The sequence below is a fragment of the Rattus norvegicus genome, chromosome 15, assembly GCF_021556685.1.
Source record: "Rattus norvegicus strain SHRSP/BbbUtx chromosome 15, alternate assembly SHRSP_T2T, whole genome shotgun sequence".
NCBI classification, from domain to species: domain Eukaryota; kingdom Metazoa; phylum Chordata; class Mammalia; order Rodentia; family Muridae; genus Rattus; species Rattus norvegicus.
Window position 1 is genome coordinate 53,547,657 of NC_141548.1, and position 18,594 is coordinate 53,566,250.

The 18,594-nt window shown below is 38.6% G+C and overlaps 1 protein-coding gene across 14 annotated transcripts in view; it reads right to left on the reverse strand.

The window, feature by feature from the left end:
• The window catches only part of Fndc3a (fibronectin type III domain containing 3a), a 180,430-nt gene that overhangs the window by 25,532 nt on the left and 136,304 nt on the right, over nt 1–18,594 (reverse strand). For all 14 annotated transcript variants that reach the window (XM_087585799.1, XM_087585807.1, XM_087585796.1 and 11 more), the window contains 8 exon segments: nt 10,618–10,775; nt 10,455–10,514; nt 9,383–9,521; nt 7,402–7,455; nt 4,955–5,079; nt 3,686–3,860; nt 2,473–2,559; nt 991–1,129 (listed from right to left, as the gene is read on the reverse strand). In XM_087585799.1, coding sequence (XP_087441925.1) covers nt 991–1,129; nt 2,473–2,559; nt 3,686–3,860; nt 4,955–5,079; nt 7,402–7,455; nt 9,383–9,521; nt 10,455–10,514; nt 10,618–10,775 — 937 coding nt within the window.

Genomic DNA, 18,594 nt, shown 5'->3' on the forward strand with positions numbered 1-18,594 from the left:
TTATGGAAACCCCAAAAGACAGAATACAAAGGCAGATTGTTACAAGGCAAAAAGAACCACTGAACGATTACTATTCACACATCCTTTGTTTATACTACTGTCACCAATTTTCAATCAATATACCAGTCTGTCCCACTAAATCTACCCATATAAAACTGACTCTACAATAATTTCAGTGGCTGCACAACATTCCATTCACTTTAGCTTCAAAGGGAATTTGAAATCTGTACTTGTAATGTGCTGACTTTTCCAAACGTCTCCAAGGCAGGATTGAGTTTGCACACCCACTGAACTCAGATATAAGCAGATGCTCTGCAAAGGTTGAAGCTTTGCTCTTGTTGTTTGACTTGAGCGTTAAGATGACTCAGATGCTGCTGGCTCCATGTTCAGCAATCTCTCTCTTTCACATGAAGCTGACCCTGTTTATCCTCTTACAGGGGCCCCCAGTTCTTTTAGTGTCAAACCTGGTTAGTATCTGTGAGTATACAGTTTTCCACAGATATATCCTTGCTGGAGGACACATTTCTTATCAGACTGCCCTAAGTTAATAAATAACTTTACCCAAGCACCACCATCACAATGTTATTCAAACACTGGTACTAGTAGCCAACAGGAAATCATCATGCTGGCTCGGTGGATTAAATTACTGAGCTTGGGCTCTCTGTCCTGAGAAAACACAGCATCCCTTTCTTCTAAACAACTCCTGTGAGTCTGCCTTTGTCCCATAGCAAGTTGCTTCAACAATTAACCATCCACAGGAGGAGCCACTGTTTGAGCACGGCCTAATGTAACAATAATTTGTCCATCTGGACATTTACATCCATGAAACAGGAATTTGAATTTTGAACCAGTTGCTTATGGATTTTGTTCCTCTTGTCTAAGGACGAAAGGGTAAATTTCTAGCAAAAGGTACTGTGATAGTTTCACAAGGTTGGTCTTAAAGAAAAGTTCGCTTTTAAATTATTTTAATCAAACACAAAAACATCTTACCCCAAGTAATTTTAAAGCCGTGTGAGTGTACCTTCCCTTTAACCGAAGGCTTCGCAGGTACTCCTGGTTTATCAGGGCAGGTGCTGAATTCCACTACTTCACTAGGACTGCTTTTACCTTCTGAGTTATAAGCAATGACCTGTAGAGAGAACACGAAGACAGAATGCTTGTTACCTAATAACACACTGAACCAAGCTGTGAGCAAAACACACGTTCAGTGCTATGACTAAACACTTTGAAACTGACAAGTCCTCTCTGTTGGAGAACTGTGTATCTGCATACTAAATGTGCTTGTAATCTACAGCCTTAATTTATTCCTAATGGTTTCTTCTGACATACAGATTGCAGCAGAAATGCCCTGTGCATAATATGAGAAAGCCTGTGTGGTGAGAGCTGAGGGCTCAGGGAGGAACCAGGTGAGTGAACTTGGAATCCGACACCTTCAAATGATTCCACTTCAGTAGTCTTTAAATCTGAACCACTGGTTCCTGGATTCCTAGCCAACAGAAGCTACAAGATAACAAAAACTTATTTCCAAGCAGGGAAAAAAATGAGATAGATTTTTTTAACAAAGAAATGAAAAAAACAATCCAATGATCCAATCTAGGTGTCATTTTGATTTTAGAAATTATACCCACATTTTTGCCTTGTCACGAACTATGTAATTATGAGAGTTTTAATAATTCCAGCATTTTAAGAACAACTGTGACCTGTGACAACCTAGTCAAAGGCAGTGCTCTGTCCAACTTGCTCTGGTCTCTGCACTGCTCTCACATGTCCAGGTAACTTTCCAGCATCTTGCCATAATTTTAGATTTGTTTCTACTAACTGTAATTATTAAACAGTTCAAGTACTGGGCAAATTTAAGAGTCAAAATATATCCTAGAGTGATGCCATAGGAGGAAAGATAAATTCCAGAAGTTTACATAGAGGAATTTCAATCTGTCACTACTGCAAGCAAGCTAGTGCCCCAAGGTTGAACTACAAAGTAAGGCATCACCACTTAGCATTATCAGTCACAGGAACAGACCCAGGCAAGGGTTGTAATGGGCATTAAAACAGGTATGGAATCCTGGTATGGAATACAATGGTTCTAAAGGGCAGAGAATGACTTTGCAGTTAAGAAACTGGTAGATACCACCTCCTCTGAGGGATTACGACTAACAATATATAAAGAATCTTTCTATGGCATGATGCTAATAATCACAGTGGGTATGTTTTAACATTCATATTTTAGTATATGTACCCACACTACCCAGGTCCACAGAATGTTATGTCTGGATTTGAACATAAATATATTAATTTGAAGAACATTATTGCATTACACTAAAGAGTAAAACAGAACTACCCACTAAAGGAAAGAATTAAAATTTAAGACCAAAGGAATGGTTTGGAAGGATACACAATGTAAATGTGCAAGTGGTTTTAATTTCACAAGAAAAATAAAAAGAATACTTTTCTTAATGGGCTTTAAAAATTTACCTTAAATTTATACTTTGTACTTCGTCTCAAATTTTTCACTGTGTAAGCAAGATCTTCTCCATCATATTTCGGCTTAAAGCCATACCCCTGTAAAGGGAAAGTTTCCATTAGACATCCACTTGCAGAGATGTGAGGAGTAACAGGTATGTGAAGGCCTGCCTTACTCTTCACCTCTGACTGTGCAAATTAATTCTCACCGTGGCCCTTCTGTCTTTGGTGACTGAACACTGATATGCTATAGAGCCCTTTGTAGAAGAATTGAGATTCTTTAGTCTCAGTCGATCTAAGAGCCAAGAGAAGGTCTTGAAGGAGGAATTGGAGCCAATGGCAACTTTACTATCAACAAAGTGATTTCCCAACAACCAAATTTCCCAGTGAAGTCACAAGAACTAAGCACAAGTCTTTAACACCGCTACTTTGCCCTGAATACATAATTGTGTTTAAGTGAAGAAATAAATGGTTGACTGTCCTTGGAGATAAGGTACCACTTAGGCCCAATATTGCTATTTACAGTCCCAGTGACAATATTTCATACTATATTAGCTCCCATGTTGAAATTACAAAAGTGGAGATATAATTTAAAACATAGTATGATTTACCATTTAAATGTATACATAAAGATTTATAGCATATTCACACGAATGTGCCACTTTTACCTGATCATAATCCTAAATGAAGCTGGTTTTGGTTGGCAGGCAATAGAGGCAGGGAACTAGATTCGGGATGCACCACACAGTCTCTCATATAACTCTCAGACTGCTGCAGTATGTCCACAAGCAGTACTGGATTAAGTGGGGAAGGGTGACATAGGATTCTGAAACTGCTCTGTGCAGGAGACTGAAGGCTGTGCTGACATTCCGTTTTCTTTCTTCCTAAGTTGGTCAAACCATGTCCCACTCTCTGAGCTGGGAGATGTAAGGTGCCATCATGGCTGTTAGGTAAATGCTCTACCACTGAGTTATGCAGTCAGCTCTCAAGTGTAAAGTGTAGCCGATATGTTTTCCAAATATAGACTTCAACATTCATAGACCCCTAAACCTCTTACATACACCAAGAAATCAAGAGACTTGAGTCCTCCCTCCCAATCTCACTTAGACAACATCGAAGCAAGGCCTGACGGGATGAGCCACCTCCTGTGGTGACACTTACTGTACTGGGACTAACACTGTACCAAAATTACTTCTACTCTTATTTAAAATAGAGTCGTACTTACTGATGTTTCCTCCTCCATCTCTAAAATGTAAGAAATCCCTTCATCTGACGGTGTTCCTGAGGGCTTAGTCCACTGTAGGGACAGCCAAGTAACTCCAGCCTTGGTCAGCACAGGACTTGCAGGTACAGAGGGGGCACAGCCTGAGGTGTAGTATAAGACCTCTTCACTAAAATCACTGTTGGAACAAATGATTTTTTAAAAAGGAGTACAAATTATTTTATTGATAAAGAACCTCTTTTCTCCACTAATACTATTTCTTCAAAATAAAAATCTTAAATTTGTTGTTGTTGTCATGGGGCTCAAATGAAGAACCTTGATTGAACATGTCAAGTCAGAGCCTGACCACTCAGCTACAGTTCCAGGCCCAGGCAATCAAAACTGAACGGACATGAAGAATTTTTAAGGTAGCCCAGATACCAAAAGGTTAGTATTCTTTCAAATATGTAAATTTTTTAGCTGTTTTAAGCTTTGTTTCAGTCAGTAGGAAACAGTACACAGTGGTGTGCAGGAAGAGAACACAGTAATACCCAATTACTGTGCACATCTATCACGTTTCCATACGGTACATACATGCAGCAGAAAAGACAGCTCTCATAAACCCATTTTATGTGGTGGAAGATGGAGACCATGTGATTAAACCCACCAACACCCAAAAAGGTTAAGTAGAGGAATCTCTAAAATAAAACAAACAGGCTACTTTTAACAGGACACTTAAAAGCCCAGGCTTGCCTGAGCCATACAGAGAAACCTTATAAGAAATAGAGAAATCAAAACTCCAGATGAATTGTTTTAATGGTTACTGATTATCCACCTAAGTGAGAACCACGCTAACTGAACTAAGCCTGTTTACCAGAAGCATTAATACACTCTACCCTAAATATGACTTATTATTTCATCTACAAATAAACAATAAAAATTTGGGCCTTTCAAGATTGAAAAGGGGAGGGGTGTTTTCTATTTGCATCAAGCACCAGGGCTATAGAGCCCACTAGATTCTAAACAAAACCATTAAACATATACACTGATGGTTAACTTAGAAAAATGGGAAAAAGACAGAAACAAAAACAAACAAACAAAAAACCCACAAGCCCTCTTGACATGTAAAGATTTAATTTATATTTGAAGTTGGAAAACGTCACCTCTATGTAACTAAGATATTCTCTTCTTGGCTTTGCTACATCATAACTAAAGCAACAAAATAAAGCAGTGTTGTCAATGGGCAGTCTGACTAAATAATCTAAAATATATATTGTTTACAAAATGTCTTACCTTACACCATAGTCATTTTTGGCTGATAATCTAAATTTACAACCCATTGCTGGTGACAGTTTGGTAATTTTAAATTGCTTCTGTGAGCCCATGTAACACTGACAGAATTCTCCACTTCCTTTCCCCTAGGAGAAATGGCTAGTTATTATATATAATATGTACTACCAACAAGAGACAAATCCCTATCAGTTCCTTTTTGACAATTGTTTTCTAGCTGGTACAGCACACAGCAACACCACTCTGTTCCACACACCACTGATCTTAAGAAAAGGCTGAGACACTGAACATTTTACACAAGGTTGACTTCAGGCACACAATTCCAAGAGCAGAAGTAGCTCTCCAAATAGTCTTGCATAGTTTCTTGAATTAAACATGGTATTTTAGTGATAAATTTCTATCCACAACAAGGTGTGGGCCTTATAATCTTCATGGGGCACAAGTAGTGATGGCAACAGGCTGATCTCTGAGACAGACAAATGGCCACTTACCATTAACTTGTGAAAAGTTCTTTGTGAATAGTTTTTAAGTCTATCTCCAATCTCCTCCTAAGACTGCTAAGTGTCTTTAAAATAAAGGTTTAAAGCAGCAACTGCTCCTAAGTTACATATAACACTGAAGCATTCTAGCAGAACTGGGAACAGCACAGACAGACAACAGAAAGGCCACCCGAGGACAATCGGAAATTCAGTAATGCTGGGTTTGAAATAAAATGGGCATCTCCTCTTTTCCCACCTATTTTTCATCCCTGTACCTTGGTCTACTTCTACTTCTCTGAGAATGCCTGTATCTTGCTGTAAAACTGAACTGTCTTATTATTTTTAATAGCATTTAGCTAAACCTACTGCATGGTCTAAGCACAAAAATCATATAATCTGAATAATGGTAGATTTCGCTCTCTAGTTTGGACACTATGACTCTACCATCAGTCTCAGTTTAAAGTCATTAAGTTAATTACAAATTATTGAATAATATAAACTAGTATAATGAAACTTTGAAAAGAAATCCCTTGTTTATTAATGTTATAAAATTGTTGAACAATGAATAAACTTTCTATTCCTGCTACATTTTAGCAGATCACCTATTGAGTCTTCTGTGATTTGTCAAAAGCAATCTTATTATGAACTCTCTTAGCATTTCTGGAGCAAAACCTTCTTAGTTATGCTTTCTTATTCTTTTAGTATATACTGTTGAATCTCCACATTATCAATAGAATTTCCAGTCTCTCTGGCCCCTTTTCTTTGCTTGGTATAAACAACAGGATTAGAGAGAATGGAATAATTCTCAAATATAAGATAAAAACAAAAAAATAATGCATTAAAATGGTATAGCCCATTGCGTTGCTATGACTGCCAAAGATGCTCAAGACCTAATAACCCCTAGTCTCCGGATGTTACCTTATATGGTGACAGGACCAACAACTTGGGTCTTGAGAAACAATTAGCAGTCTTGAGAAAGAGGATTACCCTGGATGATGCGGACAAGCCACAAAGGTAAGAACAGACAGCCTCCTGAGCAGGCAGGCAGAGGTGAGACAGTGTACGGGAATGGCAGAGTGGCCATGGCCACAGGAAACTGGCCAGGACGGGAAACAGCTCTAGAGCCCCTGGAAGGAACAGTCATACTCACACCTTAATTCTGGCCCAGTGAAAACCATGATCGTAAGATGTCATTTAAATAATCAATTTTATGGTAATTCTCTATATAGGAAACCACTAATATTGCTATTAAGGCTGGCATGGGGAAAAAATAGTGCCTTTCCCAAGGTAATTATAAAGAATAACTCCCCCTACTGTGTGTGTGTGTGTGTGTGTGTGTGTGTGTGTGTGTGTGTGTGTGTGTGATTAAACCCAGTGCCTCAAGCTTACCACTGACCTATATCCCCAACTCAAGTGACCATTTTGATAGCACAGTCCATGAAAGAAGCTGTGTATGATTTCTGAGACGTTGTAAGAAACCTTCAAGTGAACATAAGTCTTGTAAATTGTTCCTCCATTCCATGGTTGTTTTTAGAATGTGCTTGGGTGCCCCTCCCAGTTTAGTGGGTAAGAGTTCACTTTAGATTACTCATTACAACTTGCTTCTGTCATTTGTTTATATGCCGCTATGGAGATACATGTTTTTGTTATTGTACACTTTCCTCAACCCTCACCTCAAAGATACATTGTCTGATGCTCTGAGTCAAGCTGGCTATTGTGTGAGGCTTTGTCTGCCTCACTTTTAGATTCCATCTCACTGCCAAACAGAGTGGTAACAATAGTGGCTGCTGGAACACCCACCATCCTCCTTCAGAGGGAGTTCAGTTAGTTATGTTTGCGAAGGACACTTAACCATCCACTTGCCCACCATGCATAATACTAAGAGAAATACAACTAAAACATACAAAATATTATTTTGTCTGAAGATACACCCACACATTTAACCACTAAAAAAAGATTCAGTGTACTTACTTCATCCCATTCTAAAATAAAGCTTTGGATTTTAGAACCATTGTCACTAGGTGCCTGAAATGGGGGAGTCGGGAGGGGGTGGGGTGGAGAGGGGGAGAGGGGGAGGGAGGGAGGGAGGGAGGGAGGTACGGGGCGGGGGGGGGGGGAGAGAGAGAGAGAGAGAGAGAGAGAGAGAGAGAGAGAGAGAGAGAGAATATGAATTAGTTACAAATAACAAGCAACCAACTTTATGTCACAGATGTTCTCTGTGACTTAGCTTTAAAAATGGTCAGAGGGTCTGAGAGCAGGTTCCATGGTTAAGAGCAATTGGTGGTCTTACAGACAACACAGGTTTGGTTAACAGAATCAACATGGTGACTCACAACCATCCCTAAGACCCAATGCCCTCTTTAGGCCTCAATGGACATCAGACATATACATTGCACATAAATACAAGCAGGCAAACACTCATACATATAAAAATAGAAAAATAAAGCAAGAGGTCAACTACATTTTTCTGAATACTCTAATCTTTAACAACAACTATTGTAACTTTCATAATTCTTACCAAAATCATTTGCCCAAAAGATTTTATCAGGTTTAAATTTCCACTATTTTTACTGTAACTAACCTTACAATGTAAATAGACTATTTTGCAGTATACCAGAGGCTAGTGGGTTCGCTGCTGGACAGAGGGCTGTGCTAGGATCCCTGGTGCTAGACACGGCATGCCCATCATCCAGACAGCAGCTCAGTAATCTGTGGCTTCAGGAGGACAGCTTGGCAGTTCATCAGTCTACATTCATTCTTGGAATGAGAACTCCAATCTCTCTTCTAGTAACTTTTTCCTCCTACAACTTTAATCTGCTTCTCTTTTGTAGAATCATTGGCTTTTCTTAAAACTCTGATTCTAAAGAAACGCAACTCTGAGATTCCTAACATCTTACATTAAATTTTTTAAAAAAAATATTGTGAGTCAGAATAGTTAACTACTGATTGACATAGCAAAAACAGTTCACAGTGACTATAATGAGAAGAGGGGGGAGAAAGATTCTTGGAAATCCTAATCTTTTGTAACAGAAGAGAAGACTTCAAAGTCAGAGACTACAAGTAGGGAGAAGGTAAAAATTTATTTTCCAAGAGTTCATGGTTTCAATTGCTTTAGTCTAGCTGCTAAGGCCTCATGTTTACTTTTCCTTAAAAAAGCTTTTTTGGGGGTGTATGTAAAGATATAATGTTCACTTTCAAAAACCTGAAGCCCACCTTCTTGTTTTCCTCCAATGAAAAAACTACTCTGTGTAAAGTATTTTACCACACCTCACTGAATTATCACCTACCATTATGTTGTCCCTTTATTGAAGTTATACAAAAGAGGAAATGAGGCCTTCAAAGTAATTCCACTTATTACTAAGACAACTGAGACAGGATGACAGCAAGTTTTAAAACGAGGCAAGGGCAATAGGGATAGTGTTTGCCTAACACAGGGCAGGAAGGTTCTATCATCGGTCCTTAAATCTCCAGTATGGGAGGGGCATCCCTGACCCCCTTAGGCTGTTTACTTAATATAGTCCAGGTTATCTGAGAGTGGGTCAACTGGGGACCACCTCGATCAGACTGAAGCCTTTTCTTGATTGCCAGTGATGGAAGAGGGCTCAGCCCATCATGGAGATACTATCTGTAGGCAAGTGGGCCTGGGAGCAAGCCAGTAAATAGTGTTCCTCCATGGTTCTGCTCTGACTTCCAGTGAGAGAGTGTAACCTGTAGGATAAAATAGGCTCTACTCTCCTGTAAGTTGTTTTAGGTCAGTGACAAACAACAGCAACAGGAAGTGGGTTATCTGATGGCATAAGAAGCAAACACCTCCTTTATTGTACAATGAGAAGAACATGTTATTTCAGTTAACACTCTTTTGGTCTCCAAAAACAATTGACATTTAACACAAGGAGAGAAAAGGAAAAAAGAAGAAATGTCTACTTAGAAATCCTCTATGAAATATTCTTACCTTCCACTGCAACGTGAGAGAATTTTTGGTTCTGTTAGCTATCCTCGGTGCATTGGGGGTGTCCGGCTCACAGCTTAAGGTCGTAAAGCTTTCAGCTTCTGATGGGATTCCCTTGATCGAATTGGACTCTGCCTGCACTCTATCGGATAAAATAGTTTTATCCACTTTTAACTTTCAACAGTATCAGCTTTAAATATATGCAAGTAGTAAGACGATTTTCAAATATTTTACCAAAAAAAGCAAGTATTATCTAGAAGTAAAGTATATCCCTTAAAAATAGTAAAATAATATAAACTAGTGTTTTTATTTTACTGTAACTCAAAGACACTTTAAAATGTATACATGTCTCTACACAAACAAACATTACACACAATTTCCCAAACTAATAATTTTCCAAAAAAAAATTACTTTCTATTCTACTTTACTATCATTGACTTAATAATGGTGTCATCCACTTGAAATAGATTAGGTTAGATAATGCTTTGAATGGAAGGACAGAAAACTTAGTGTTAATGTATAATAGGAATACCCTAACTATAAATGTTTTTTTAAAAACAGGGTGACTAAGTATTGGGCCCCTGGCTGTGGAGGCCTCAGAATAAAAACTTAACAAAATATACTGGGAAGCTCTAAGGCATTATCAGAATTATTCCTATTAAATGTTGTGGAATTCTGAGAACCTTAAAATTCCAAGGTCCCTCCAAACATGATGCAGATCACTACACATCAGGGTGAACCAAGCATTGTTTATGATTCTGTGTACAAACATCTCAGAAGGTAGGGCAAGTTTGCAGTACTAAAGCAAATACTGCAGATCCTCTACAGAGTTCTTTTAACCCTTCATTTCTCAAACAGGGTAATCAGCTCTTTCCTTTACTGCAACATTTACATATGAGTTAAATGTTTTTAAGTGTTGTGAAAATATTAATAATGCCAGTAGAAAAATTAAAGTCCCCTCTTTAGTTTTAATTATATTATAGATTTTAAAGGCAATTACTACTAACAACAACAAAGGCAAAGTCTAGACTGCTGCGGTGCCTGTCCTATGGAAGCAAGGGAGCACACTCCTTACTTTGCATGGTAATCTGTGGCTGGTTTGAGATCATTTAAAGTGACACTTGTTTCTTCTCCTCTGGGGAAGGGAAAAAACAATACATAGTACAATTAGCAATAAGCTCTTTATCACAAAGTGTTAACCCACATAACAGGGAGGAGCAAGAGCAGAAAACACCTACACATAAACACTTCTGTATTTCCCTTCCTTCCCAGTGCTCGACACCAGGATTTCATAATTGAAGAACTCTGGTACAGTTGTCTCAGTCACTTCGCCGTTAATGAAGCTGGAAGGAGGTGACCAGGTGAGCAGGACTGTCCTTGCCTGAATGTCTGAGGCCTAGGAAACAAAATGCCAACAGGTGAAAGACCTAGGAAATAAATGTGTGTGCATGATGAGTAGTGGGTTCTCTGATGGGCAAAGCAGCAATAGCCCAAACTACCCCAAACAGCTCACAGCTAGATGCAATATATACAGATGAGATGAATTTGTTGTGAAGATGAAAGAAAGACAAAAAATAAAGACTGATGTGGTCTGTTCCAGACTGTACAGTCTCAATAAAAAGATGGGAGAAAGTAATTTTTAAACTTATCTGAGAGGTTATTTCTCCATTTACCAAGTATATAACAGAAAGGAAACAAAATTAATTAAGAGAAAATGAATGAAGGGCATGAAAGTTTGAAGAATGCAAACCATAAATGCACCACAAGTTAAAAAGTGCAGGGGCTCCAACTGCATATGTAGCAGAGAATAGCCTTGTTGGGGCACCAGTGGAAGGGGAAGCCCTTGATCCTGCCAAGGTTGGACCCCCAGTGCAGGGGAATATGGGGGGGCAGTAAGGGGGATGTATGGGGGGAGGGGAATATCTGCATGGGGAGGGGGAGGGGAGGGGGGAGGGGGGCTTATGGACAGGAAACCAGGAAGGGGAATAACATTTGAAATGCAAGAAATATATCTAATAAAAATTTTTTAAAAAGTGCAGGGGCGTGCACTGTTATAAAGGAAGATGTTACAACAAAACACTGCTTTCACCACCAGACAGAAGAATATTAAAAAGCTAAGGACTAGTGTGCTGAGGGTCCAGAGAAATAGGCATGTAGAACAGAATAGGAATGTATGCTGTTACAGCCCTTCCTCAGGGCTACTTGGGGAACAAGTAGTGCTTCCCTCCCTTCCCTTATCCCTCTCTCTCAGAGCTATTTAGGAAACACGTAGTCTGTCCACACACATGCCCGCCCGCCCGCCCGCCCGCCTCAGGTCTCACAATATAGGCTAAAGCAGAACCTGAGTTCCTCTAACCTCAGCTCCTCAATCCTGGGTTATAAACCGTACACTTCCATGCTAGGTTGTATTTACTCTCAGATTTAAGAATTTCACTTCAGTATTTTCTCTTCTTAGGACACTATCCTACAAATTGCAAAAGTGCACAAGTACATGCACTTCAAGTTGTTCATGGCAACATGACTGATGGCAAAAAGCTGGAAACACAGATGCCAGCATCTAGTAATGGTGCTGCCTCTTAAAAACATTCCTACTCATGTATTTAAAAAGAAGGAGAGAAGAATAATAAAAGTTTCATTATTGTACTGGTGATATCTAAGGGTATGGAAAAAAGAAGAACTCAGTAGTTTATAGTGGTTTGTTAAACAGTAAGCGCTCAAAGATGCCAGAAATGTACTGTACAAGCAAACTTACTGCTGCCTTTTGGGGTTTGTTTTTTGTTGATGTGTAGAAGACAAATTGTAAGAGGAAAAAGACAAGAAGTTTTAATTGTTTTATACATATATGCTCTTATTGGAATAATTCTGATATATGTTTTTCTTATAGCAAGAGCCTAATTTAAAAAGTGGTATAGGAATTAGACATAATTTAAAAATATAGAAAGCATAGAAATGGCTCTGAGGGTGAAGGCACTTGCGATATAAGCTTTGTGACTCAAGTTTGTGACCAGAACCTACATAAGGTGGAAGAAGACTGACTTCACAGTGTCCTCTAACTTTCACTTGAGTATCATGGAATGCAAACTTAGGAACACACGGGATAAATACAATGTAAAACACACACACACACACACACACACACACACACACACACAACTATACACACTGTTTGTTTGTTTGTTTGTTTGTTCATTTAATGAGTACACTGTCACTCTTTCAGTAACACCAGAAGAGGGCATCAGATCCATTACAGATGGTTGTGAGCCACCATGTGGTTACTGGGAATTGAACTTGGGACCTCTGGAAGAGCAGTCAGGGCTCTTAACTGCTGAGCCATTTCTCCAGCCCCTTATACATATTAATTATTGTTTCCAAATGTAAAATTAAATCACATTACAGGACAAACAAGTTCAATAGTGAGTGTAACTTTCTCTTTGAAAGTTCTCCAAACCTGAATAAATTACATATTTTCTGCTTTTTGTTAAGTCAGGAGAACACAAAAGTTTTCTTACAATGCTTTCATAAATTCTTCAATGGATTTAAAATGACTTTACATTAAACAATGTCTACTTGGCTATTGGCTGGTAGATGGGACAGGCTTTTGCTTTTGTTTACGCATAAACAACTATTACTGTAACTTGCATGTATAGCCTCATGCACATTCCATTAGGGAACCTGACCTCACAGAATGACAATGTCAACAGGACTCAGAAGGTGGTTATAGAACTGCATTACCTGGCATCTACCTTATGAAATCCATCTACAGGCCTGTGGCTGATTACTGCATTTCACAAAGACAGGCAGTAGGAAACAGGCAGTGGGGAAAGCATTAAGTCAGGAATCATGTGAAGCAAACTTGCTTCACAAATACTAAATTAACAGCACCTATGGAGTTTTCTTTTAACTTGGAATAAAATGCATTTCCAGAAGGTTGAGAAGACAGTACCTAGGATTCTTTCCTGCTTCTTCCCCTAAGCTGAAGATGTTATATAGACATGCACTTCTCATCAAAACTAAGAAATGAACACTGGGAAATACTGTTACCTAAACACTATCTAAAGGAGAAGCCAAGCTCTGATTCTATCAACTATACAGACTTTTCCAGGACTGTGTTCAGCTCAGCGAATAGTGAAGAGAAATTTAGGGTAAACAATAAGTTTCACCATTTGCAGCCCTTTTGTTATAGAAAAATGCTTCCTCTCTACTTCTATTAAAAAGCTAGACTCTTTTTTTCTTTTATTCGGTTTTTTATTTACATTTCAAATATTATTCCCTTTGCCAGTTTCCCAGAGATGAGCCCCCTATCCCACCCCCCTCCCCTTTTTTCTATACAGGTGTTCCTCTCCCCATTCATGTCACTCCCACCTCCCCCAGACATTCCTCTACACTGGGAAGTCTAGCCTTGGCAGGACCAAGGGCTTCGCCTTCCATTGGTGTCCAACATGGCCATCCTCTGCTATATATGCAGCTGGAGCCATGGGGTCAATCCATGTATAGTCTTTGGATGGAAACTCTGGTTGGTTAGCACTGTTATTCTTATGGGGTTGCAAGCTCCTTCAGATCTTTGAATCCTTTCTCTAATTCCTCCAAAAGGGATCCTGTTCTCAGTGCAATGGTTTGCTGCTAGATTTCACCTCTATATTTGACATGTTCTGGCTGTGTCTCTAAGGAGACATCTATATCCGGTTTCTGTCAGCATGCACTTCTTAGCGTAAATCAATCTTACCTAGTTTTGGTGGCTGTATAGCCATGTGGGGCAGGCTCTGAATGTCCGATTCTTTAGACTCTGCTCCAAACTTTGTCTCTATATTCCCTCCTATGAATGTTTTTGTTTGCCCTTTTATGGAATGAAGCATCCGTACTCTGGTCGTACTCTTTTTTTTGAGCTTTATGTGGTCTGTGGATTTTATCTAAGGTAATTCGAACTTTGGGGATAATATCCACTTATCAGTGAGTTCACACCATGTGTGTTTTTCTGTGATTGGGGTACCTCACTCAGGAGGTTATTTTCTACTTCCACCCATTTGCCTATGAATTTCATGAAGTCATCGTTTTTCAAAGTTGAGTAGTACTCCTTTGTGTAGATGTACCACATTTTCTGTATCCATGTCTCTGTTGAAGGGCATCTGGGATCTTTCTAACTTCGGGTTATTAAAAATAAGGCTGCTATGAACATAGTGGAGCATGTGTCCTTGCTGTATGTTGGAGGATCTTTTGGGTATATGCCCAGAAGAGGTATAGATGGGTTCTCAGGTATTGCTATGTCCAGTACTGTCCAATACTCCAGAATGATTTCCAGAGTGGTTGTACCAATTTGCAATCCCAACAACAATGGAGGAGTGTTCCTCTTTCTCCACATCCTCCCCAGCATCTGCTGTGACCTGAGTTTTTGATCTTAGCAATTCTGACTGGTGTGAGGTGGAATCTCAGGGTTGTTTTGATTTACATTTCTCTGATGACTAAGGATGTTGAGCATTTCTTTAGGTACTTCTCAGCTATTCTATATTCCTCAGCTGAGAATTCTTTGTTTAGCTCTGTAACCCATTTTTTAATAGGATTATTTGGCTCTCTGGGGTCAAACTTCTTGAGTTCTTTGTATAGTTTTGAGAGAAGCCCTCTATCAGATGTAGGATTGGTAAAGATCTTTTCCAAATCTGTTGGTTGCCGTTTTGTCCTAACCACAGTGTCCTTTGCCTTACAGAAGCTTTGTAGTTTTATGAGGTCCCATTTGTTGATTCTGGATCTTAGAACATAATCCACTGGTGTTTCTTCAGGAACATTTCCCCAGTGCCCATGTGATCGAGACTCTTCCCCACTTTTTCTTCTAGGAGTTTGAGTGGTCCTTGATCCACTTGGATTTGAGGTTTGTACAGGGTGATAAGAATGGATCAACTTGCATTCTTCATTCTGACCTCCAGTTGATCTAGCACCATTTGTTGAAAATGCTCTTTTTTTCCACTGGATAGTTTTAGCTCCTTTGTCAAAGATCAAATGACCATAGGTGTGTGGGTTCATTTCTGGGTCTTCAATTCTATTCCACTGACCTACCTGCCTATCTCTGTAATACCATACAGTTTTTATTACTATTGCTCTGTAATACTTGTGGAGGTCAGGGATGGTGATTTCCCCAAGATATTCTTTCATTGCTTGAGGACACTTTTAGCTATCCTGGGTTTGTTATTCCAAATGAATTGGCAAATTGCTCTTTCTAACTCTATGAAGAATTGAGTTGGAATTTTGATTGGGATTGTTTTTGGCAAAATGGCCATTTTTACTATATTAATCCTACCAATCCATGAGCATGGAAAGTCTGTCCATCTTCTGAGATCTTCAACTTCTTTCTTTAGAAACTTGAAGTTCTTGTCATACAGATTTTTCACTTGCTTGGTTAGAGTCACACTGAGGTATTTTATATTATTTGTGTCTTTTGTGAGGGGTGTCATTTCCCTAATTTCTTTCTCAGCCTGTTTATCCTTTGAGTAGAGGAAGGCTACTGATTTATTTGAGTCAATTTTATACCTAGTTACTTTGCTGAAGTTTTTATCACGTTTAGTAGTTCTCTGGTGGAACTTTTAGGGTCACTTAAGTATCATATTATATCATCTGCAAATAGTGATATTTTGACTTCTTTTCCAATTTGTATCCCTTTGATCTCCTTTTGTTATCTGATTGCGATAGGACTTCGAGTACTATATTGAATAAGTAGGGAGGGGGCGGGCAGCCTTGTCTAGTCCCTGATTTTAGTGGGATTTTGTCAGCATCTTTCTCAGCATCTAATAAAATAATCATGTGCTTTTTTTTTGTTTTGTTTTGTTTTGTTTATATAGTGGATTATGTTGATGGATTTCTGGGATGAAGCCTTCTTGATCATGATGGATGATTGTTTTGATGTGTTCTGGATTCGGTTTGCGAGAATTTTATTCAGTATTTTTGTGTCAACATTCATAAGGGAAATTGGTCTGAAGTTCTCTTTCTTTGTTGGGTCTTTGGGTGGTTTAGGTCTAAGTGTAACTGTGGCATCATAGAAGGAATTCGGAAGCACTCCGTCTGTTTCAATTTTGTGGAATAGTTTGGATAGTATTGGTATGAAGTCTTCTATAAAGGTCTGATAGAATTCTACACTAAACCCATCTGGTCCTGGGCTCTTTTGGGTTGGGAGACTTTTAATGATTGCTTCTATTTCTTTAGTAGTTACGGGGTTATTTAGAAGGTTTATCTGATCCTGATTTAACTTTGGTACCTCGTATTTGTCTAGAAAATTGTCCATTTCCTGCAGATTTTCAAGTTTTGTTGAACATAGGCTTTTGAAGTAGGACATGATTTTTTTTTTAATTTACTCAGATTCTTCTGTTATGTCTCCCTTTTCATTTCTGATTTTGTTAATTTGGATACACTCTCTGTGACCTCTGGTTAGTCTGGTTAAGGGTTTATCTATCTTGTTGATTTTCTGAAACAACCAGCTCCTGGTTTTGTTGATTCTTTGTATAGTCCTTTTTGTTTCTACTTGATTTCAGCCCTGAGTTTGATTATTTCCTGCCTTCTACTCCTCTTGGGTGTATTTTCCTCTCTGGTTTAGAGCTTTTAGGTATGCTGTCAAGCTGCTAATGTATGAACTCTCGTGTTTCTTTTTAGAGGCACTCAGAGCTATGAGTTTTTCTCTTAGCACTGCTTTCATTGTGTCCTATAAGTTTGGGCATGTTGTGCCTTCATTTTCATTAAATTACAAGAAGTCTTTAATTTCTTCATTTCTTTCTTGACCAAGTTATCATTGACTAACGCGTTGTTCAACTTCCATGTGTATTTGGACTTTCTGTCGTTTTTATTGTTATTGAAGACCAGCCTTAGTCTGTGGTGATCTGATATGATGCATGGGATTATTTCTATCTTGTATCTGTTGAGGCCTGTTTTGTGACTGACTATATAGATTATATGGTCAATTTTAGAGAAGGTACCATGAGGTCCTGAGAAGGAATATTGTTTTGTTTTAGGATGAAATGTTCTATATATATCTGTTAAATCCATTTGGTTCATAACTTATGTTAGTTTCTCTGTGTCTCTATTTAGTTTCTATTTCCAGAATCTGTCCATTGATGAGTGTGAGGTGATGAAATCTCTCACTATTACTGTGTGAGGTGCAATGTGTGCTTTGAACTGTAGTAAGGATTCTTTTATGAATGTAGGTGCCCTTGCATTTGGAGCACAGATATTCAGGACTCAGAGTTCATTTTGGTGGACTTTTTAAAATGAATATTTATTGCCCTTTCTTATCTTTTTTGATAACTTTAGGTTGAAAGTCGGTTTTATTCAATATTAAAATGGGTACCCCACCTTGCTTCTTGGGATCATTTGCTTGGAAAATTGTTTTCCAGCCTTTTACTTTGATTTAGTGTCTATCTTTACCACTGATGTGTGTTTCCTGAATGCAACAAAATGCTGGGTCCTCTTTTAAGTATCCAGTCTGTTAGTTTATGTCTTTTTATTAGGGAATTGATGTTAGATATTAAGGAATAGTGATTACAATTTCCTGTTATTTTTTGCTGTTATTGGTAGACTTATATTTGTTTCTCTCTTCTTTTGGTTTTGTTGCAAGAAGATTACGTTCCTGCTTTTCCTACGGTGTAGTTTCCCTCCTTATGTTGGAGTTTTCCATCTATTAATCTTTGTAGGGCTGGATTTGTGGAAAGATACTGTGTAAATTTGGTTTTGTCATGGAATATCTTGGTTTCTCCATCTATGTTAATTGAGAGTTTTGCTGGATATCGTAGCCTGGGCTGGCATTTGTGTTCTCTTAGGGTCTGTATGACATCTGCCCAGGATCTTCTGGCTTTCATAGTCTCTGGTGAGAAGTCTGGTGTAATTCTGATAGGTCTCTGATAGGTCTGCCTTTATATGTTACTTGACCTTTTTCCCTTACTGCTTTTAATATTCTTCCTTCCTTCCTTCCTTTCTTTTCTTTCTTTCTTTCTTTTTTTTTTTTTTTTGTGCATTTGGTGTTTTAACTATTATGTGATGGGAGGAATTTCTTTTGTGGTCCAATCTACTTGGAGTTCTGTATGCTTTTTGTATGTTTATGGGCATCTCTTTCTTTAGGTTAGGGAAGGTTTCTTCTACAATTTTGTTGAAGATATTTACTGGCCCTTTAAGTTGGGAGTCTTCACTCTCTTCTATACCTATTATCCTTAGGTTTGATCTTCTCATTGTGTCCTGGATTTCCTGGA